We start from the raw sequence: 25,156 nt of genomic DNA on the forward strand, positions 1-25,156 counted from the left end.
AATAAATGATTCTGTTAAAAATTAAAGATACCATGAAAACCAAAAATGAAAAATGAATAATATTTCTTTTGTGGCAAAACTACTTTATATTCTGGTTAGTGTTCTTTCAATTTCAAGGGACAGAAATCCAACTTGAACTTGCTTAAGAAAAAGAGGGAATTTATTGGTAATATGACTAGAAAACTGTCTTTAGTCATGGCTGCTCTCCACTTTCCTTTGTCTCTCATATCTATTTATCTCTATGTATGACCTCATCTTTTTTTTTTTTTTTTAAACTGAAAATAGCCTCTCTGTGTTTGGTGACAATGGCCCCAAACAGCTCCAGCTTATCTTACACTTAGAGCTCTTGATTCAGTAAGGGGAGAGAGAAACCATCTTTTTTTTTTCTTCCCAGAACCTCTACATAAATTTCAGAGGAAACTATTGAATCCAGTCTGGAGATGGAAACCACACTGGTTCCTTGGACAGGGACCGGGTACAAAAAAGCAGTTACTAACTTGAGACTAGGATGGGTGAACAATAAAATACTAAGGACTAAAGGAGTCCCCTCCCCATCAAGAATGAGATTCAGGCCTTTTAGAGGGGGCATGGCTAACACAGGAACCAGAAACTTACTGGTGGTAAAAGAGACTTGCCACAGGGTGCTGGCCAGGGCCAGTCTCCAGAAGCAGTTTGCCATGGTGGGAGAGTGTGGACAGGCTGCAGCTGATTTGTAGAAGAAATAAACTGCTGCCAGAAGGTATGGGCAGCTGCTGATGGGGCGAGCATGGCCTAAGGGTATGGTCAGAATTCCCCTGTGTAGCCACTAGGTTTCCATCTTGAATAACAGTAATAATAGAGAATCAGAACCTGGAAGGGACTTACCTTCCTACTGCTATTGCCTTGCAGGGTCACTTAATTGTCCTCTGCTAATGAAGTTTAACATTCCACTAGCTAGCTGGTGAAAGAGATATGTTTATAGGGGCCATCTATAAGATCACAAAGCAAGGCAAAGAAGGGTAGATTTGGAGCTGAAAGACAATCGGTGAGGCTCTGTCCTACTTGGATCATATGCACAGCCCTGCACCAATCACTGTGACCAGGGGAAAGAGTATTCTCATTAGCTAAGATGAGGCCAGGGCCACGTGCTTGTGCCTGTGCAGTGGTCAAGCAAATGGCAGGGGAAAGCAGCCCCACTGCCACACATGGAATGGCTTCTCCATGGAAAAGATGGATTCTTCCACCAGAAGAAAAGAGAGTGCAAGGCAAAGAGAAAAAAAAAAAGAAAGTAGATATCCTTTGTATGTTGTATGTTGACCTGTAATGTCCAGTTCCATTTGGAGTTGTTGGTATAGCCAAGGGAAAACCACGGCCTTTCCCTAAGACTGATAACTACATTTTCATTCATTTAAGAGACATTTATTAAGAACCTACTAAAAGACGAACTCATCTTACCGTCCCAAACTACAGGCATTTTTGTGGACACAGGTTGAATTGAGAGTTCTAAAAATGAAAAGCCAGTTAAAAAACAGGTTGAGACAAGAAAATAAGACCTTTACTTACAGATTAAACTGTCCTAAGGAGTATATCTACAACTTCATAGCAAAGTTTTAAAATACTACTCATGTTCAAGTTGGAACAAGGCAGTATGGACTAGCGGTTCAGAGCACATTTTATACAGCAAGACCGCCTGCACCCAAATCCAGCTCCACTACAATGTGAGATTGGGCAAAGAACTGACCACTCGCGTGAAAGTCTTCTCAAACATAAACCTGGAATAACAATAATACCCACCTCATAGGACTATTGGGGAGATTAAAATAAGCTAACATCTATAAAGTTCTTAGAACAGAAGCTGGCACCTAGTAAGCATTAGACAACTATCATGCGCTTATTATGAATTGGCTATTATCAGTTGGATATCGAGTAATGTGTGTTTCTATCGACTAATTTGAAATGGCCTTCTCTCCAAAATATGAAAAAAAACTTGCTTAAAAACATATAACTGCTACATATATATACATATATACTAGCACCCATTCTATAGATATAATTTTATTTTTACTACCTTATGGCATTGAGGTATTCTCCTTTTGAACATAAGTCCTATATTCCATGGAACCAAATAAAGGCAAACAAAAATTTGTTCTAGGTGTTATTCTGCAGCATTCGAAGAAAATAGAAAACTTTTCTTTATAACCTTTCTTTAAATGTTTGTAAAATTGTATGAAAAGACAAAATCTTCCCTGTAAATAAGTTTGTGTATATAAAATAATATTTTTTATAAGAGCACTTTTAGGATTTCTTTTTCTTTTTCCCTTTTAATAGGAAACTGCCTTCTATAAATCCAGTGTTTTAAAATGACACTAGAACATTCCAAGCAAGAAATGTACTCCATCTCTGGCTGAGTCAGAGAAACCCGTTCTTAATGAGGACTCTGGCACTGACTGTGAACCACTGAAGCCTTCCTATTATGACATATTCTGCAATATTAGTGATAAACTGAAGTCTGAAATATCAAGTATCTCAGCAAGTCCTCATCAGTGAGTGTTAGAATGTCGGAGAAACTCTAACACCATCAGAATGGTGGTGGGCACCATCAGAAGGAATTCCATTTCTTTTCCTTTCAGGGATAGGGCTGTATGCTCTATAACTCTTGCAACAGAGTTGTGGGACTATATGAAGCATCGATAACTGGGAAAAAACAAATGGAAAACAGAGAAAACACTGGACAAAGTACATCTATTTGGAATTTATCCTAAATCATCAAAGTGTGCCCACGTGCGTGCGTGCACACACACACACACACACACACACACACACACATATACTGTGTTAGTCCATTTGGGCCACTATCACAGAATACCATAGATTGGATGGCTCAAACACAAGAAATTTGTTTCTCACAGTTCTGGAAGCTTGGGCAGTCCAAGATCAAGGCACTAGCAGATTTGGTGTCTGGTGAGAGCCTGCTTCCTGGTTCTTCTCCTTGTGTCCTCCTCATGGAAGGAACGAGGGAGTTCTCTCTAGCATCTCTTTTATAAAGATAATCCCAGGGGCGCCTGGGTGGCTCAGTGGGTTAAAGCCTCTGCCTTAGGCTCGGGTCATGATCCCAGGGTCCTGGGATCAAGCCCCGAATCGGGCTCTCTGCTCAGCAGGGAGACTGCTTCCCCCTCTCTCTCTGCCTGCCTCTCTGCCTACTTGTGATCTCTGTCTGTCAAATAAATAAATAAAATCTTTAAAAAAAAAAAAAAGATAATCCCATTCATGAGGAGTCCACTCTCATGACCTAATGAACTCTCAAAGGCTGTACTTCCTAATTCTATCACATTGGGAATTAGTATTTCAACTTAGAATCTGACCTACATTCTAGATCACTGTGCACTCATGTACACACACATGCACACATAGTATTTCTAGACTACAGTTACCAAGAACCTCTTTGATTAAGGAATATTTCTTGGATTAAGTAAAATATGATCTAATACAGTAATAGAATTTTTATGTGTATCTTCTTTATGTGTAAAAAAGATTAAATATATATTTTCATACCAACATTGTCCTGATTCCTACAATCGAAAGTTTAAGAAATATAACACAGAATGGGCAATTTTCAATCTGCATGTAAAATAACATTAAAAGTATGTTCAGGACTCTCATAATGAAAAAGATTTTGTTACGATAACACATTATTAGTAAGACATTCTTACCAAAGGTAGAAGCAATAAATATGGGACAGAGATGCATTACCCTTCTTGTCAAGCATTAAGGGGGGGCTACATGTTTCCACAGAATACTGTCTCCTCCGAGGGAAAATGGAGACAATCATGTACCTATCTCTTAGCTTTATTGGAAGACTAAATTAAACAATGTATATTGCAACGGCCAACACTTAGAGTCTCGAATTGATTAGTGCTGATAAATATTTTCTCTTCTCTCTTGGAGGACGTTCCAGGACTTAGTGATATGAGGGCATACACGACCACAGCCTTTTGCTTAAGCAAAAGGCCTTAGAGTGTGGCTCTAGAAAGAAGACACAGTTGGGAACTAGCCTGTATTCACAGTGTTTACCACCACTTCCTCATGCACCTTTAGAGCAGACTTGAGAAGAGCAGAACTTTGGTCCACAGCCTCTCAGTTAAGCCAACTCTCTAATTCCAGGGGACAATTACCCTTAACCCTGAGCTCTGTGCAAGTCTACACTCCCATAATTTGTGAATGTGCAAAAGAGAGAATAATGTTATCACTTGTACACATTATAATCCTGTTATTATGCACAGGTAGGACACTTACTCCTAGGTACCTTAAGCAAATAAATTATTCTGTGGTTGCAAGAGAATGTAAAATTTTTACAGACTAGGTTGGGAAATGATTACAGCAAAATTCAGAAACTGAAAATTGAAAGAAAAATCGTTCCTTGATATCTGGGGAAAAAAAAGTGTGAGAATAAAATAGATCCGGACTGTTTACAGACTTGGAAATTATAGTCCACTCTTCTAGTTGTTGATTGTGTAGAATCCAGGCTTCAGTTCCCCAATTAAAACAAAAGTTAATTAATCTGTGAGTCTTATGGATTCACAAGGAGGCCTTTTCTTCTGAGTAATTTACCTCCCTCTATACCGGCTAGGCTAATCTATATAGACATAAGTTTCATTATTTTACCCAGGATGGTGGACTGGCTGGACCTCTTAATGAAACAGTAGATATTAAAATTTCCTTCTCTAAGGACACCTGTGTCGCTCAGTAGGTTGTGTATCAGACTCTTGATTTCAGTTTGTGTCATGATCTCAGGGTCATGGAATCAAGCCCTCCATCAGGCTCTGTGTTCACCATGGAGTCTGTTTGGTATTCTCTCTCCTTCTCCTTCTGCCTCCTGTCCTCCCCCCAACTCACTCTCCTTCTCTCTAAAATAAATAAATAAACCTTTTTTTTTTTTTTCTTAAATGTTGCTTCCCTGTAGGAAATACATTTAGGGGATGATGGAGTTTTAAATATAAGGGTTTCCAAAAAAACATCATTTTTTTCCTGGTTTCCTCATCATTATCCCCACTGACAATTCCATAGGATTTAAAAAAATAAATTTACAGACTAGAATAATTGCTGGCCATGAGGAAAGAATGTTTTTATAGCTCCATTAAATATCTTTAAAAAAAAATTTTTTTTTAAGTACTCTCTATGCCCAGCATGGGACTTGAATTCATGACCCCAAGATCAAGAGTCACATGTTCTACTGACTAAGCCAGCCAGGAACCCATTATAGTTCTCTTAAATATCTTAGTGAACATTTTTGGGGGTCTATTTGTTATTTTTCTATAATCTCTTCCATTGATGTTAGTTTCTAAAGGTTTAGTACTGTATTCCTTTCAATTGACAAAGAAATTAGAGTATCTACAGAGTTTCCTTGTTTCCATTATTATGATGAATTACCGTTTGTTATTTTCTTAAGGTGGAATCCTTTGATTCTTTATAACTTAGATAATGTTTTGATGGATTGGCCTCATAGAATGAATTAGAATCTCAAAAAAGATACTTATTAGCACTTTAATATGACTTTTTCCCTAGGACTTTCAAACAAATCAATACAATAAGAATATTCAAACCAACTTGCAAATTGTTCCTGGACACACTTGTTGACAGCAAACATTTCAATTCGGAGCTAAAAGGTCACTCTGTCACTTCCTGAATCTCTACTTTCAACATTACTTAAGACCATACCGCAATACATAGCCACTCTTCACTTACGAACTTTCAGAGAAAATTGTAGTAATTTCCTTCAGAAGTGCAGTTGAGACTCTCACAACTGAAGTGTGTGCATTCATGGCAACAAGAGCAAATGGATATTGATACAGGATAAGTCATTGGTAAGACTGATAACTGTCGAGTCCAGCTATGAGGATATATAATTGCAAAATCGGCTGTGCAAAAAAGGAAGAAAGTCATTGTAAGACTGTTTGATTCACTGATTTATTCTTTTTGTAAATATTTACAGATAAAGTGAGTGAATAAATCAATGCAAGAACATTGAGGTTGTGCTAGACACTGCATATCACATAGCCTGATTGTATGGTGAGCAGAAAAAACATGGTTCCCAACCTCATAAAACTTAAGTCCAGCAGGAGAGAAAAACATTTTTAAAAATTACATAAATAAGTATCTCATTAAATTTCAATGACAATGGTGTTGATGAGTGTTCTGACTATCATATATCTCCATAAGAGGACTAAAACACCCAGGATATAACTTTGCAAGTGTAAAAGCTGGAAATAATGTTTTCTCTGAAAATCTCTCTCTTGTGATGTGGATCCATTATCTCATTCCCTTAGTGTAAGTGGAAAGTTGCTGTGTCATATTGCCTCTACCTTCCATCTTTCACATCTAATTAGGTACCATGGTATGTTGATTTTATCATCCCAATATATCTTCTATTCATGCCCCTTCTCCTTTTTTTTTTTTTAGAGAAGGGGGAGAGAGAGTGAGAGGGACAGAGGGAGAACAAGACAAAGAATCTTAAGCAGGCTCCACACCTAGTGCAGAGCCTGATGCAGGGCTCAATCTCACAACCCTGACCCTGAGATCATGACCTAAGGGGAACCTAAGAGTCAGATGCTTAATCAACAGAACCACCCAGGCACTCACCTTCTCCATTTCCATATCCGAAAGCATAGTACTAGTTCTCTGGTACTCTACCCAAATTGTTTTACTAGACTTCCAAATAGGAGATATTAAAGTAGGAAAGGACCCTAGAGATCATTCTTCAGATGGGGAAACTGAGGATCAGAAAGACAAATGTCTCACCCAGGACCCCACAATTTGACCTAGCCACAGCCATGCCATTAATTTTTCTCTAGAGCAGCTACTATGGAAGCCATGGAATACTATTTATTGACCACTTACAGTCATTCCCAGCCTCTTCTTCCTTGTTAGAAAATCCCCTTCCCTGTGGTAGGAACCAAAAATAACATATACTTATTTCCTAGGGATGGCCATGTGAGCCAGTTTTGGCCATCAAGATATAAAGGGAAGTCTCTGGCTGCTTTCTGAGAAAGAGTTTGCTTCTGACATAAAAAGAAATCAAAAAGAGTTACCAATCCCTGACCCCCTGTCTTCCTGTCCTTGGAACTAAACGACAACAGCCTAAGGACAAAAAGCCAACAGCTGAGGGCTGGAAAAAATCAGAGCACTTAGGACCCTCATCTATGAGCCCTGAGCTAATCTTGAAACTATCTCCTTGCAGACCTTTTATTATGAGAGTTTGAAGTCTTTCCTCCATACAACTTTATGTCACATGTTCTGTTACTTGCAGCTGAGTGCAGCCTGAATGATCACTGGTTTATTTCTTTATTTTCACTTTACCCCTCTAAGCTCTACAGGAGCAAGGAATTGACCTATCTTTTTCATTGTGTATTCCCTGGCACAAAAATCAACCCTTGAGAAATATTTGTTGAATGAATGAATGAGTGAATGCCCAAAAATCTTCACTGACTCTCTACTTCTACAGAGTCAAGTCCAAAGGATTAATCTGGCATTCAAGGCCCTTCCTGATCTGGCCCCAGTCTGTCTTTCCAGTCTTACCTTTTACTTTTCACACATGCTACCACTCAGGAAAACTGAGTGCTTCCTCTCCTCCCAAAGGGCCCCTAAGCTTTCTGATGCAGGCCTTAGGGTCACAGAGTCTGTCTGTGGAATAGGCTCCTTCCCTCCCCCGGACCCCCCCCCCCAACCTGGATACTTTTCACTCATTCTTCAAGCTCCAGATAGACCTTCTCCTACAGCACTTCCTCTGATACTTCTCAGGTACAAATACCTTCTCCATTGGTTCCCTTTTCTTTTGTGCCATGTATCTCTCCCAAACACTTTGCTAACTCCTCTCTATCAGATTATAAACTCCTTGGGGATAGGAGACGCACCCTCCCAAGAAACAAATAGAAAGATTTGCCCCGGTAGATACCTACTACATTTTTTCTTTGCGAGTAGGAGCATCAACAACATCAAAGGGAGCCCATTTAAACAATGATTCGGACCCAGGAACTGGCACTGACTTTCACAGAAGCAAAGGTCTGAGGAGTTGCAGGAGGGGAAAGAAGGAGGGCAAAAAGACTTGCTGGAAGTGTCACGAGCGAGCTGTCTCCGGCCAATGACAGCAAAGTTCTTGATGGAAGATGATCCCAATCAATAGAACCAGACAGCTGAGTTATATAATGGAATCAAGCCGAAGCAGTGGTTTTCCTCTGCAGAGCGGCGCGAAAGGGAAAAGCCTATAGACTAGAATAACCAAGGGACTCCACAAGTAGAGCTGCCGGTGTTCAGAACTGCGATCCCCATCAGCAAACCATTAGGAGAGCTCCAGAGAGCAGCCTCCTTGAGCCTGGATGCTGAGGAGCGACGGTGGGGCGGGTGTTGCCGCCGCCTTTTTGGCCGCCGCCACCCGGCACGCAGCGCAGTGAGGGGTCTGACCGCGCGCTCTGACCGCTCTGCGGAGCCCGGGTCGGACTGCGAATGAGAAGTTGAACCGAGCGAGGGCTGCGAGGCGCAAACCCCAGCGGGAAATCTAGGGAGCAAAAGGCGAGCGAGGGTGATCTTGAGCCAAGACATCAGGCCAAGTGGACCCGGAGGAAATGTCATCATTGGTAAAGGAGGACTTGCAGAAGAAACTGTTTAAGCCGCTCTCGCAGCATCTGTACGAGTTCATTGAAATCGAGTTCTCGGTCCAGGACAGGTATTACCTCTGCGTGTCAGGTAATCTGTTCTTTCTCTTATCACTTCGAAATGTAAATACCTCCCAGAGGCGTGGGTGGTGAAAGGACAGGTTTGCATTTGTTTTCCGCTATAATAACAGCACGTGTGTCTTCTGGGGATAGAGCTTAACCCTGCCAAATTTAGGAATTTGGATGCCACAGGATTTTATTTTCAGTGCTAAAATGGAAGACAGAAAAATAATATCGTAGTAAGAAATGTCTTGGTTGATCGTTCGGAGTGAAACCAGGTATGTATTTTCCTGCTTTGATTATTTTGTCTCCAATCTTTTATTTAATTTTACTTGCATGGTATGCAGTCTTTACGTGTAAGAGCTCATTTTTAAAAATTCAACAGAGAGCTTTCTGTATGTTTTTAAATACACTGGAGAATTGAGTTATACAGCTCTATTTCCAACCAGCCTGGACATCCAGGAGGTGTTCCTTGTTCATGCCAGGAAGGAGAAAAAAAGACCTTAGATTTTCTTCTAAGGGCTTTTTTAGACTTCCTGGGGGCTTATTTTGAAAAGGGAAATGATCCTCTAAAAATTCTTTCTCTTCTAGGAAGTGTGCTCACAGAAGCAATACTTTAATTGTAGAAATTAGTTCGTGAAGATGGAACTTTAAGGATAAGGGTCTGCTCTCTAAACTACTTAACTAAAATACAGATTTTCCCTCATGTTCTTAAAATTCACAAAAACTGTCCATACGTGGGAATAGGCTTTTGCGCTTAATTATGATTTGCCTAACCTGCCGTGTTTGTGAATTAAGGCGGAAATGTTTGTGCCATTATTGAATTTAATATATAGCATTCCCTTTTCCCAATCCGTGCCTTTTACTACTTCTCAGGAGCTTAGGAGGAAAGAGCTCAGAAACTCTAAGTATTCATTGTGGATTTTCTTTTTTAAGGCACACCTCAGCATTTTCGGAAAACAACTTAAAATTCTCTTCCCGATAATTGCCTCAGAAGGACTCTCTAGAGTTGTCAAGTTGGAGTACTATAAGGAAAGTAGAACAGCTTTCAATAAAGTGCTAAGAATTTTAAAAAATTCTATCATTCTTAATAAGAACAATATTTACTCAATAATAGTCATAATAATATTTATCTAACACTTTATCTAGCATGTGTTGCTATATAAATACAGAGTAACAGGACTTGGCATATCATCAAGGTAAAAAACTTAATTGGCCAGGAAAAAGAAAGAAATCAAATTGTGGGGAAAAGTCAAATGAAATAATTTTAGAAACTATATTTTATCCTAACCACAAAATTACTGTATTTTTAAGTACTTTGACTTAATATATTAAAGAAGATGTTTATTCCAACATTAATATTGAATCATTTTATTCCTATGATGATCCTCTTTATAAAGTTAATTACTTATCATGTAACATTAGTATATAAATATTTTTAAAGAAAACTTATGAAAATAAAATAATCTGAACAATACATATATCTAACTTACCAAATATAATTTAATTCTTCTCTCTAATTATATAAATAACTAAACTTGTCCTATCTGGCATGAAAAAAAAAAAAGGCCCCTAGAATTAAACTTTCAGAAATGGATAATGTCTTTTTTTCTGTTGTTCTTGAGTTCTAAGGAAGATGCTATGGACTGGGGTTATCTGCTATCTTTTTTCATAAATAACCTGAATCCTTTTAACAAGGATCAGAAGGTCAAGAGGTTAACATTTATAACGTGCGAAGACAACCTCTTTAGGGTTCAATTTTCTCATCTGGAAAATCACCAAGTAGCGTAGATGATCACTTTCATTAGTAAAATTCAGTGATTCTCTTCTGTAAGAAGTAAGGAAGGAAAGAAGAACCAAAAAAACAACAAAACAAAACAAGGTCTTCTCAGATGTGAAGAGAAAGCAAGATTGTGATATTTCAGATAAAAGTTAACATTATAAGTCATAATTATCCCCAATTTTTCATAGCTCTCCTCTATATTGTATCCATTAGTTTGAGAGCACTTTGACTAAGTGTAACATCTCTTTATGACCCTTTCAAATACATTTAGGCAGAATGGTAATTGAAAATGAAGTCAGTGCGATGATTGATGGTCTTTAATCTTTGATCATGCTTTACTCAGAAGATTTCTAATGATGTGAATCAAACAGGTCATATCACAATTATTGAGGCAAGTAACTCCAAATTTTGAATGTTGGCCACCTTCACAGAATAGAGGCTCATAGTTATAATTTTCTCTTTATATCCTACAGTCTAGCAGTTCTAAATTTGTAAGAACTGAATGCAAGACTAACTGAATTCCATCAGGCATTTTTCAAACTAAAGAAGAAATGTTTAGATTAGTTAAATTTTCTACTTATCTAATCAGAGTCTGTCTTTTGCAGAGTTCTCACAACCAGATGATTGGAATGTATTGTTATCTTTTTTTTTAAGATTTATTTATTTATTTACTTATTTATTTGACGGACAGAGATCACAAGTAGGCAGAGAAGCAAGAAGAGAGAAAGGGGGAAGCAGGCTTGCGGGGCTCGATCCCAGGACCCTGGGACCATGACCCGAGCCAAAGGCAGAGGCTTTAACCCACTGAGGCCACCTAGGCACTCCAGGATGTACTGTTATCTTAATACTTCACCTGATTGATGTCAAGAATCAGATGCCATAAACCTAATCTCCTTCTCTGTATTTTGCTAGGATTTACATTGAAGATTTCCTGGCACCTCAGTCTCCTTCCAACTCAGAGTTTGCATGGTTATTTCTCCTTGAGATTAGCTTCCCCTAGCCTAGAGCATCGTTATCCCTGTCAGCTAAAAGCAGCATGTTCTTATAGAAGACAAAGGAGCCCTATTTTATGCGGGCACTAAAAAGGTATAAGTCACTTGTGCAATGATGAGTGCAAATGAATTAAAGAAATTCTGAAGGGCTTGAAATAGTATATGCAGCATTCACCATAACTGAATAGGAAGTAGCAAGACATGGTAGAATGGACCCTGGGATGCTCACAATCAGACAGGTCTGATATAAAACCTGACTCTACTTTGTCCACCTGCCAGCTGTGAAATTTGGGGCAAATAATTAACCTCTCTGGCCTCAGTGTTGGTATCTCTGAAATGGAAATAATGACACCTACATTTGCACATAGTTTTCTCCTGTTAAAGCCTAACTAGGAGAAAAACAAACATAGTAAATTATGTTCCAAATAAGTAAAATAAAAAGTAGGGTTATATTTTTTAAATGTACAGAAAAATATATTTACTGTGAAAACATGCTGAAATATATTTGTATAAATAGTATATACTATAAATATTTATAATAAAATTAAAATAGACACTAAACACATGTATTATATTTAATATATTTATGAAAATTGAGATATTACATATTTTATAAATATAAATTATATACATATTCAGAAAAAGATTATTTTAAGCATTCTCATCTATTCAGAAAAACATTTTTCGTTTATAAATGTTAACTTTAAAATAAATGGCATTGTCTAGAATTATGAAAACTGTATAAATTATCCATACATATTATATTTTTATGTCAGAACAGAATTTCTGTGAACCAGGGAGTCTAACAATTTTGTCAAACCATTTACAATAAGAATGGTAACAATAAGAGTGTTAAATAAGAATAAATTAACAAGAAAAAGAAACAAAATATTAGAGACTGGGTGCCTTATAAATAACAAATATTATTTCTCAGTTTTGGAAACTGGGAAGTCCAAGATCATGACACCAGTATACTCAGTGTCTGATGAAGACCACTTCCTCAGAGACCATCATCTTCCTGTAACCTTACATGGTAGAAAGGGCAAGGGATTTCTCTGGAGTCTTTTCGTAAAGGTACTAATGCCACATCACCTCCCAATGTCTCCACCTCCTAATACGTCACCATGGGGGTTAGGATTTCAAAAATGAACTTTGGGAGGACAGAAACATTCAATCTATAGTGTTCAGTGAGCCCCAAAATTGATTTTATAAAACTATTTCTAGAAAAAAATATGATTTGAAAATTGCTTTTTAAATGAAATCAATAATAGCATTCTCAATGACCCCAAGACATCATTGATACATTAAAACATTTTCACTGAAACTTCCTATCTTTGATATCTAGTGGTGGTTTTTTTCATATTATTTAATTTCAATGATGAAAACAATTATGTAACACTAGGATTGTAAAATAGCAGCCATTTGTTTATTTAAAACATTTCTGTATAGTTTATTTGTGAGCTATTTTTTTTCTCCATTCAGCAAAATTGTATCGGTTCAATTAGCCAACCTTCTTTCCATTTAGTCTTGTGAATTACAGTGACTATTTTATCATGGTAATAGAGACAGTTATTAATGAATATTTCTTTTGTAATTAAAAGTGAAAATAAATGGTTGGTGTGAGGTTAAGTTCATAATTCTGAAAATGCTAACTAAATTAGTAATATTGGAGTAGGTTATCTTGAAGTTCCCTTAGTCTATAGATATTACTCACTAAGTCACAGTTGTATAATGACACCTCTGATGTTACTGAAACCAACTCTCTAACACGTGGACTATATAAACACATTTCTGTTTTAAGACAATGTGGTAAGTTTCCACTTTGCCACTGCATTAATGTGGATATGGCCATTTAATTTCAGCTGTAAGCAGATCCCAAGCATGGAAATTAGGGATTGGGTCCGCTCCAACATGAGTAGACTTCTTTGACTCTTGGCTAAAGACAATTCTTGGAGCCTCCTTGACTCCAGAGGAGGCTACTTTTGCCAAATTGAAGAGGCTGCACTGTGTCTGTGCTGCATCATTGCATCAAATGGTTGCCTTTTAAAGTGTGCTTGTTTTCTTAGTTTGGTGTTGTTAAGACAGTAACCATTAATGTGAGACAGTAACCATTAATGTAAGAAAACTTGATAACTGGTTGGTCCTCTCTCCTTAATGTCTCTTTCCATCCTTTATAGAACTGCTCAAGAAAACTTTCTAGAATTTAAAGCTCAGCCTATCACTTAAAATCCTTCAGCAACAACCCTTCTCCCAAGACCCCTCCACACACACATAGCTTTTCGGATAGCATTTCAACTCCTAAGCCTAGCATTCCAGACCCTTGAAGAACTACCTCCTGCCTTCCCTGGTTCTTACCACCTATCCACCTGCACACTTCATGCCAACAATACCAAATATCTTCATGACTCAAAGGGGTTAAGTACTTCATGCTTTTGTACACATGCTGTTCCAGAAGTCCCTCTACTCCTTTCTTTATTCTGCCAACTCCCACTGCCCTTTACAACTCAGATGACCCTCTTCAAGAGGCTCTCCCTAACCCCACCAGTCAGATGAAAATATACCTTCCCCATTTTCCTCTATTACCCTGTCTGTGCTTCCCTCATTCATGGTACCGTGATCACCGGCGTTCTTTCAGAGCTCCCCGAGCTCTGTGAGAGCGAGAATGGTGCCTTATGGGAATTCATTGTTTTCATGCCTGCCACAGGGCCTTATACAAAAGGGGAACGCAAATATTTATCACATTAATGAAACGAATTGGTGGGCCTACGGGCAATCAGCCAACTATCAGAACATGTAGATGAGGCAGTGGAATTTGCTTCAAATTACGTTTTCACGTACTATTCAGTTATTTCTCCCCACACCCATCCTCTCCCACACCCTAAGTAGCGAGGGAGCCAGCAAGCCAGAACAAGAACATTGTCCTTTTTCCTGAGGTAGAGCCTTTGCCTGAGCAGACACAGCTGCCTCCTGGTGGAAGGGACTGCCTCCAAGATCTTGTGTTTATTAAGCCTGGGAGCATCGACTCTGCCTCCACTTCAACATGCCGTCCTAACGGTTTCCTTTCTAATCCTTTCCCCTTCCCAAAGCTAACATCCAGACCAATGGAAACAGACCTTTCTTAGAGCTGGAGAAATGTACAGAGGCAGAAACCCGCCAATTTTTGGAGGCTCACAGACTCTGAGCCAGTTTGTTGACATCTAGTTGAAATCTTCAGTTCTGGATCGTCTCAAGGACACGCTCTTCAATCACTCCCGTCACCCCCCAGAATACACGATCCTTCCTCTTCCAAACTCGTGGAATATGTGATCTAAATCATAGCCTTTAGTCTCCTCCTGTTTCTTGTTTTAATACTACCTAATCCAGGAACTGGCACACAGTATGTACTCAGTATCAGTTCGTGCATGAAGGAGTCTTCTGCAAATTGTTCTGCTCTCACCATTCCCGAGAAACTGACCTCAGGAAAGAAATCAATGATATTTCCCAAGTCAGATTCGGTGCCAGGTCTGAACTCTGCTTTACCCAACAAAGTGACTTCATGGGATGGTCTCCAATTTTTTAAATCCTCTGTCCTCTTGATTTCTACAGCATCGCATTATTGGGGTTGTCTCTTCCCATGGCACTTTCTCAGACCTCTCTACTGATACCTTTTCTTCTCTGCTCTGTCTCACCTCTTTCCTCTGCTCTTTTCCCTATAAACTTGGTCTTGGAAATCTGTCCACACAGAAAAATCCCAAGCCCCAATCTCCACCCCTAAACTACAAACTTCAATCTCCTTCTCTTCTGAGATTGCTTATGGACACCTCTGAATGTAAAAAACTAAACTCATTATTCTGCCCAAGCAGCTCACTATCTGTACTCTCCTGTTTAGGTTTCCATCCAGTGTTGTCAATGCCTCATTTGAAATCTTACTTAGATTTGCCACGTCTATTACACTGCCCACATCCTGTGCCTAGTTTACAACAGCCTCTTAAAACAAAACAAAATACTTTACCATTTACTGAAAACCAGGCACTATCCTACCTCATTTTTATACTTTTATCTTTAGCCTCTACATGCCATGAGTTTGTAGAACTCTGATCTTGCTTTACAACTTGACTGAATGGAGGTTTAATCTCTCTGGACATGAAGTAGTTTACTCAGACCACACTGTACAAAGTGATATCATGATTTGGATCCAAACTGTCTAAAGCCAGAGCCCACTAAGCCTTTCTGTTCTTCTCCAATGTATCGTGTGCTTCACTGCTCCCAGAAAAATACTGCTTTAACAGGGCACCTCTGTACTAGCCCCCGTTCCAAGGAGGAAAAAAACTTATTGAGTGGTATTACTGCATGAGCTTTCACTGAACACCTGACAGAGAGCCTTCTTAGACTGTCGACCTGTGGAGGACTGAAGTCACTGAGGACTGGTTGCCTTAATTTCAGTCTCACTTGCACCTTCAGAGGTTAACGACTCCCTTCACCAGGCCCGACTCTGGAGCCCTCACTGTCCAGACCAGAATCCCATGCCTTCCACCAGAGGGAGGAGTCAGAGATCACAAGTCCTCAGTGGTTTCTATCCCTTTTCAAATCCAGAGGTTTTCAAAACCTTTTCACAATCTTCTCAACCTAATTCATTGTATTGCCCACCCTATCCTCTCTCCAGCCAGTCTATCCATCCACCTGCTCTAATTCTATTAGCGAGGTTCAGCTTCTATTGTCATCCTTTTCCTCATGCTGTCCTTCACCTAGAGGTGCTTTCAGTATCACCCCTGCCTTCCCAAATAGGACTGATTTAAATCCTTTCTAAAATTCTATTTCTCCCAGAAGCCCTTCCTTAACTATCCCGATCCTCTCCCTCCTCAGGACTCCCATTGAACATATTGCCTGCTGCACATTGTTTATCTAGCATTATGATTATATTATCATGTATTGCTTTATACCTTCTTGACCAAGAGGATATGCCAAAGTAGCACTTTCCAGAACCAAAAGAAAGTTCCTTAAAGACAAATTCCAATCTCACTCTTAGGGGACAGAACCAGTTTGCAACTCTCGAAGTGACATCATCCATCTTGAAAGAAGCTTTCAGATATTCAATTCCCACCCGACCTCTTTATAATATACCTATATACCATTATATACCATCATTATGTATTTCATGTGACTCACGTGTGTTAGAATAGTCTCTTCAACAAACCCATAGTTTCTAGAAGGCAGGGACCATGTCTCATACTTGTATCTCTTTTGGCATCTGTAATAGCTCTATCAGGTAAATAGCAGATACTCAGTAAATACTTCTTTATTAATTCATTGATCATTTTCAATCCAGAAGCTCCAACATCAAATGTTGATTCTTCTGATGTGTTCAGATGAGACCAAAGATTTTAAGTCCAGGAAATTATTTCCCTCGTTTTGTTCACATCAAATAAGCAATGATTTTTCCCATCCTTTTCAAGGTATAGTACTAAAGCTTTTTGTCTTGATGGCACATTTTGAATGCTAAAATTTGGAGACATTCTAAAGAAGATTAAAAATCTCAAACAATACCACACAGGCCAACAGCAGCTGCAATCCAAGCACTTCTACATCAAAAATCTCACAGCAACTTTAAAAGAAAGCATGCAGAGTGTTTGTATGGTCACTCTTCAACACTGTGTTGCTGTGTGAGCAGAACTGTTTGCTTTCCTGACCTCACTTTCCATATTGTCATAAATTAAAATTCCAATTTGTTCTGGTAAATACTTTGGCACTGACTGTATGCTAACGCTCTTATTTCCTGCCATGAGTCGAACCCCATTCTCCACCACAAAGCTCATAGCTGAAAGCACATAGCTCAGTGCTCCATCTGACAGACATTACCACGGCAGTATGTAACCACAGTTGTAGCAAAAAGTAAGTTAACATATGGAGCAAATTAGGGGGCGTACTCATGAAGGTTCATATACATCAGGGTTCATCAGTGGGGTACAGATATAAGGAAGGCTCAAACTTGGTTCTATGAAAAGGAGATACATAAATACTGAAAAGTATAAAAAGTATAACTTGATGAATAATTTATTACCTTCTAAGAGTTTATGTAAACTAAATGTTTTTCTGCCCTCCAGTGACCAAAAATGAAGAAGTAAAAATAATTATGGTGAAACACTACAGAATAGGTTTAGATGAAAAATATGAAGTAACAAAAAAGTGGTCTTTGAACGATCTGCAGATGATTGATGGAAAAGAAGCAGATACCGTAAGTGTTATGTTTTGCAAGGGAGATGGGGGATCAATATGCTAGAAATCTTTATGTTCAATATCCTACTTCATATTATTCTTGGCATATACTAAGTGTTAAAATGACATAGTGTTCTTAAGTGCTATGGGTTTTTCTGCTGGGATAATCCACTGGATTTTTTTTGTTCCATTTTTCTGAGCTGAAGTTTGAATTTTTGTCTTTTAAATTTAAAAGCATCTTTCTCAAGGGGTTCTTAACAGGTTAAACATGATCTACCAGTCAATCCTAAAACTTTATATGATGCTTCCACCATCACCCTCTCCCCACCCCAAGTTCCTCCATTAAATTTTGGATATTCCTTCCTTATCTTCTTCAAACTACTGTTCCTTAGCCACTTGAACCTCCAGAAAAACCAATAACTCTTGGAAATCCTGCAACCTTAGAGTTGAAAGCAGAGGAGAGGGTGTATATGCAAATGTCTCCACATGACCACTTAACACGTGATTTTCTCAGTCTTCTCTTGAACTCATCCACTGCTGGGGAACTCCTTACCATGTGAGGAAGTCCATTCAAATTCTGAATCACCATACTTTATTTTTAAATTTCCTGCTATGTTTAACCAAAAATCTACTTCACTCCTAACATCTACCCATCAGTCCTGGTTTTGCCATTCAAAGCGATTTAGGAAAAAATTCAATCCTCCTTTCACATAGCAGGCTTTCCAATATTTGAAGATGATTATAATGTTCCCTCAAGTTTTCACTTTTCTAGGTTAAATGTACCCATTTCATTCTTTAAATAACTTTCATATGAAAATCAAATAAGGTAATATGATGGGACAATACAAATGTTAAGAGGTAGTAGATTTGTTGTGATTTCTTTCTGATGACATTGCTTCAACACCCTCCCTACACTGTTTTCTCTCCCCTGGAATGCTCCAGCTTTTCAGAATTAAATACAATAGTTTAGAATTAGTGTGACTGGTTTGTATTTCCTTTTATCTGAATTCTTTATTTCTATTAAACACTTACCTGAAACCTCAGGTCTTTTGTGCCTGAATTACCATTTAACCTGATCTGCCATAGCCTCTACTTACATAGGATAAAATTTAAATTAGGGCTCTTGGTGATCTGGCTCCTTTATTTCTGGTCATTCCCCCTTAAACTGTATATATCCATAGTACTTAACTGCTGATTCTTGAGGTTTAAAATGCCCAGTCACCTCCATCTCTCACCCCATTCCCAGATTCCCCATTGGATAAAGTCCTACTCGTGTTTTCCTTCCCCAAAACCCACATTTCATTTTGCATGTAAATTACAGACATAATTCTACAAACTGCAATTGTTGGCTTACTCTATCTCTCTTCTGGATGGAAACCTCCTAAAACTCTGAGACCATGACTTTACATCTCTTATCGTAGCCTTCTGCCTTGTAGATAGTAAGCATTCAATAAGTATTGGTGGTTTTTTGGATCAATTTAAGCTTTTTTATTATTTTTTCATTATTATGTTCAATTAGCCGACATATAGTACATCATTGAAGTTTGACGTAGTGTTAAACGATTCATTAGTTGCGTATAACAGCCAGTGCTCATCACCACATGTGCCCTCCTTAACGCCCATCCCCTGCTTACCCCATCTCCCCACCCGCCCCTTCCTTCTGTAACCCTCAGTTTGCTTCCTGGAGTCCAGAGTCTCTCATGATTTGTCTTCCTCTCTGATTTCTTCCCATTCAGTTTTCTCTCTCTTCCCCTGTGGTCCTCCACACTATTCCTTATGTTCCACATATGAGTGAAACCATATTATAATTGTCTTTCTCTGCCTGATTTATTTCACTTAGCATAATCCCCTCCAGTTTTATACATGGCAGTGCATTTATTCTTAATCCTAGTGAATACCATATTCTTAGTTTGACCTATTATTTTAACCTATCAAATCTTTTAATACCTGATTTTTTTTAAAATATTCACTATATTATGATGCCGATTCAATGAACACAACATGTAGGACTTGACTCAAATCAATAATAAAAATGATGAAGCAGGCAGAACTAAATGCCATCTGGGTAACCTCTTGGTAATTGTTAGGTTACTATTACCACCACTTGTAGTACCTATCCCTGATACTGTCTCACATTTAGTGAACTCTTATCAGATGCCAGGAACCACATGAAGCTCTTTTCATATATAATTTCATATAATCATCACAAAACCCTATAGAATTAGATTCTGTTATTACTTCCAATTTACAGATGAGGAAAATGGAACTCAAAGAGATTAATTGACTTGCCCAAGGTCACAAAACTATTCAGTGACGGAGTTGGACTTTGCCCATAAGTCTATTAATTTGCCTTCTTTGGACTGCTTGTTTAACATCTCTACAAGTTCATATATTCATTCATTCATTCATTCATTCATTTATTTAGAATTTGTGGTATACCAGATTGTGCTAGGCTCTGAAGATACAGTGGTAAAATGGACAGACATAAGCACTTAATTCTACCTTACTTACTTATTTATTTAATTATCTAGTCTGAATGCCTGAATTTTGCCCTTATGATCTTTACTGAAATCAATATATGCTATCTGCTATTATCTTGACATCACCTAGGAATCAATCCTATTTAAAAATTTGGTATGTTTGGCATGACTTCTTGGCAAAAGCATGCTGGATATCATTGCCCATTGCCTTTTTTTTTTTTCCTGTACTCACATAACATTTTTCTGATAATATATTCAACCTAAAGTTTCAGACACTTAGGAAATAATTATTATTGCATATCAATATGATAGAATGTCACATGTCATTAAAAGTCATGTTTCTGCAAGAATGGCTCAGAACACAGTTGTTCACCACTTAATAAGCTTTTTTTTGTTTGTTTTGTTTGTTTGTTTGTCTGTTTTAAAGATTTTATCCATTCACCTGAGAGAGAGAGAGAGAGTACAAGTAGGGGGAGAGGCAGACAGAGAGGGAGAAGCAGACTCCTTGCTGAGCAGGGACCCTGATGGGACTCCAACCCAGTACCTGGAGACCAGGACCTGAGCCGAAGGCAGACACCCAACCATCTGAGCCAAATTTTAATAAGTTTTTTAAAAGTCAGCCAAATACAAAATTTTTCTTTGCTATTATCTCATTTTGCATATTTAGAATATTTCATATTATTGAAAACTAATATCTGAAACTTAAATTCAATTACAAAAAAATACATACAGGTATATATATTTACACATATATATGTATAAGATGAAAGAAATAAGTATTTTAACAATAATTACCTCCGTGTGACGGGATTTCATATTTTTTTAAAGATTTTCTTTATTTATTTGACAGAGAGAGAGAGATCGCAAGTAGGCAGAAAGACAGGCGGGGCGGGGGTGGTGCGGGGAGCAGGCTCCCTGCTGAACAGAGAGCCCAATTCGGGGCTTGATCCCAGGACCCTAAGATCATGACCAGAGCTGAAGACAGAGGCTTAACCCACTGAGCCACCCAGATGCCCCAGGATTACATATTTTTAAATTATTATTTCTTCTTTACATTTTCATGTACTTGTCAAAATTTCTATACTGCATTGAATTTTATCAGAAATCAATATCAAGGGGCTCCTGGGTAGCTCAGTTGGTTAAGCATCTGACTTTTGATTTCAGCTCAGTTCATGATCTCAGGGTGTGAGATTGAGCCCTGCATCAGGCTCTGCACTGGGTGTGGAGCCTCCTTAAGATTCCCTCTCTCCTTCTCCCTCTCCCCCCTCTACCCACTACTCATGCTGTCTCTCACACTCTCTCTTACTGTGCTGTTTAATAAATTAAAAACATATTTTAAAAAAAGAAATTAAAAAAAAAAGAAATCGATGTCAAGTTCACTAATCTAGTTTCATGACTTAACCATCCCTGTCTCTTTTTTGGGCCATTTTTCTTTTCTTATTTCTCTCTCAAGTTCTCAAATATTACTGGTGTCATAATTATTTTCTACAAGCTTGGTCAGTGCCTGAGGTTGTATTCAGCAAGCCTGTCAACATAGATTCCCTGGAAACAGCTCACCATGGTCTATTTTTTCCTTACCTTCCTGGCCTTGATTCCATCCCATGCTTGTTGATTCTTCCCTTTCCCATTGAAGATCATCATCTTTGATAGTGAACTAGATACAAAAGAAAAGTTGAGTATTTCTAATTTTCTCATCTGAAACTTTAAGACCTAAAATACTAAACTGCCAGGAAAAAAAAAAAACAACAACTTATAATATCCAAAGAGCATTTCTTTCAAAGATTTATTTTCTCTGGATGAAATGAAAATATCCCAGATGTTCTGGGAATTTCTATGTCTCCTCTCTTTCAGAATTGAATCCTTAGAAGTCAGCATTTATTATATTTTTCTCAACAACAATGATATGGTTTTAAATAGAACAGTTTTGAGCCAGAGAGTTGTCAACTTTAAAATGAAATGGAATTGAAATTGAAGTCAATCTATAAATCAGAAATCTATAAAGCAGACTGGGGATTTGGAGAGTGACGTGGTATACCAGGAGGATGGGTGGTGTAACAAAACATTGGGCTGGGTTGATTGAGATCTTGGTTCTTATCCTGACTCTGCCAACAACTACATGTGTGACCTGGGCTCCACCTCTCTGGTAACTATCATCCCAGCCATAAACAAGAGGTCACTGAGTGATCCATGAGATCCCCTTCTAGCTCTAGGATTCTATGGGAAGAAAGAACAAGAGAAGAGAGAGAAAGAAAGGGAGGGAGGTACTTGTATTCCATGTGCATGCCTCCTCAGGCTTCAGTTATTAGGCTAAAGGAGAAAAGTAATCTCTGAGTATCTCAAAGGCATAACGGATATTATCTACAGGATAAGGAACAAATGTTCTGGTGAGAAAACTATATAAAGAGCATGATTAGTATGGTGATGGAATGGGCGTGATTTCCTTTTATTGGGATTTCCTGCAGAAGTGTTTTTCAAGCTGAAATTATGACAGCCAGGAAACTTTTTGCAAGGTGTAGCTCAAGGGAACACTGTGTTTAAAAATCACATCACTTTTGTACAATCTTGTACAAAAGCATTGGGTTTTTTTTTTTTTTTTAATTTAATGGTAGGAAGCAAAATAGCATTTACACCAGTATCACAATCTATGGAGGAAGGTTAGGGGGGAAAAAGAGCTATTATTTATTACACTCTACACATGCAGTTTTGATAATTAATCTCATGTAAATTTCATAGTAACCTTTTCTAAAATGAGGAGAAAACTGAAGGTCAGATCAGGTAAGTACTTTGCCCATGGTTACATCAGAGATTTGAAATGGTTATCTAACTTCAAAACTCATGTTCTTTCTCCTGCCTCCCACAAGAATTTTCTTATTTAAAAGAGAAATTGAAAATGCGTAAGCTATTTCTTCTGTATTTCTTCTGTATAATGTTTATACACTACATGGTAACAAATTATTAATAGTCTGGTTTGGTCTCTCTCTACCTCCTTGTCATTTAGGGCAACACTTACTCCTCCTGTCTTTTTGTAGGACTACTTCTGATCATTTCAACACACATTTGTTTCGAACTTAGTAGTTGCCATGGATAAGCACTAGGAACACAGAGATAAATAATTCAAAACCTCTGACCTCAAAAAGAGTTAGGGGTTAGACAATTAATGAATATAGAAGCATTTTGTAATGGAAAAGCATTTTATAATTGTAAGGCATTGTTGTTACTGCTCTTAGTAACAGCAATGATTATTTTAACATGTAGGACCTAGACTAGGTTCGATGTCCACTTTTTCTCAGAACACCTCCGCTAGATGTATAGCAGCAGCCAGGAGCAATCAATAGAGCCAGTGTTAAGTAATTTGACAGTTTCAGTCAAATTATTTAATGATCCCAGCTATTAACTTCAAAGATAATTCCTTGCTATTAACTTCAAAGTCAGCAAGCTGGTGATCTGTAGCATGGCAAAACTAATCTTGCCATCTTATATTACCCCCTTCTACCACTGGAATAGCACAGGGGCCAATCTCCTAATAAAGGAAAGGAGAAATCCTAAAGTCTGTAAGGGGCGTTATTTTCTTTTTCCATCCCTATTTATCCTCTCAAACTCACTACTGTGGGAAGACTTGGTAACTATGCATCTTGAGACGTTTTATTTGAATCATTGAAAACTCACAGAGGCTTCTGAAAAAAATCTTCCATATTATTGTTCTCTTTAGAAGCAATATGTTTAAACCAGATATCTTTGGAAAGCTCATTTGTAGATTTTAGGAATATGTTTGATACTGACACTTTAGGATCAATAAGCATATGTAAGAGAATATGAGAGAATCCCCAGGAAATCTAGCTACTTTCCTGGCTACAAGCTAAATCATGTCTCTCTTTTTCTTCTAGGACAATCCATTTTTTGATCTGCATTTCAAGAAAGTGTACAGCTTGGAAGCATACAGTTGTGCTTCTAAATATGCCTTTGCTCGAACTGTAAATAAGCTGAATCATGCATATCTTAAGAAGGACTTACAGATTGTGAACTTTGATTCTACTTACATTAATGATGATTCCATTTGGTCCTCCAACAACAAGGATTGCTTGGTTCTTATGAGAATATGCTTTTATGCTTTCAATCTAGTGTGCTTGTCCCTGTGTCCCCTACCTCTCTGAAGATGTATCCCATATTCCTCCATCAGTGTTCTATGAAAATGGTTCCCTAGGTAAATATTGATAGTTGTGATTTTGTTTTTTCCCTTCATCAGTGACGCTTATTTATGTGAAAATAAAATGATGCTTGTTGAATGCACTGAAATTTGTTTTGATGCAATCATTCAACATTTGGGATTTTTCCCTTTGTGTTTCTTAGTAACTTTGGAAGGAGCTGGATGGTTTTGCCTACCTTTGTATTCTGCTAAAAAGTATTAAGAAGTATCTTGAAAGGCCTGAACAAATGGAAAGACATCCGTGTTCATGGATTGGAAGAATTAACATCATCAAGATGTCTGTACTACCCAAAGCAATCTACAGATTCAATGCAATCTCTATTAAAATTCCAAAAACACTTTTAGCGGAACTGGAAAAGGTGATCCTCAGAATCATATGGAATTGCAAAGGGTTCTGAACAGCCAAACAATCTTGAAACAGAAGTACAAAGCTGAAGGACTCACATCTCCCAATTTCAAAACTTACAACAAAACTACAGTAATCAAAACAGTGTGGTACTGGCATAAAGATAGCCATATACACCAGTGGGATAGAATTGAGAGTTCAGAAATAAATCCAAACATCTGTTGATCAACTGATTTTTGACAGGGGTGCCAAATTCATTCAAAGAGGAAAGAATAATCTCTTCACCAAATGGGGCTGGGACAACTGGATATCTCCAAGTAAAGGAATGAAGCCCCTATCTTACACCATATATAAAAATCAATTTAAAATGGGTTAAAGACTTAAATGTAAGACCTGACACCATAAAATTCCTAAGAGAAAATATAGTGGTAAATCTTCAGGACCTTGGATTTGGCAACAGAGTCTTATGAAATCC

General features: G+C 38.0%; 1 protein-coding gene across 1 annotated transcript; it reads left to right on the forward strand.

The window, feature by feature from the left end:
• Positions 1 to 8,594: 8,594 nt before the first annotated feature.
• On the forward strand, positions 8,595 to 24,282 carry EXOC1L (exocyst complex component 1 like; the record flags this gene model as incomplete). The annotated part of the gene is made up of 3 exons (XM_080797098.1): positions 8,595 to 8,715; positions 17,540 to 17,670; positions 24,016 to 24,282. The coding sequence occupies 3 exons, from the start codon at positions 8,595 to 8,597 to the stop codon at positions 24,280 to 24,282; spliced, it is 519 nt and encodes a 172-aa protein (XP_080653224.1).
• Positions 24,283 to 25,156: the final 874 nt, after the last annotated feature.

Source organism: Martes martes (genome assembly GCF_963455335.1).
Source record: "Martes martes genome assembly, chromosome: 2".
Classification (NCBI taxonomy): domain Eukaryota; kingdom Metazoa; phylum Chordata; class Mammalia; order Carnivora; family Mustelidae; genus Martes; species Martes martes.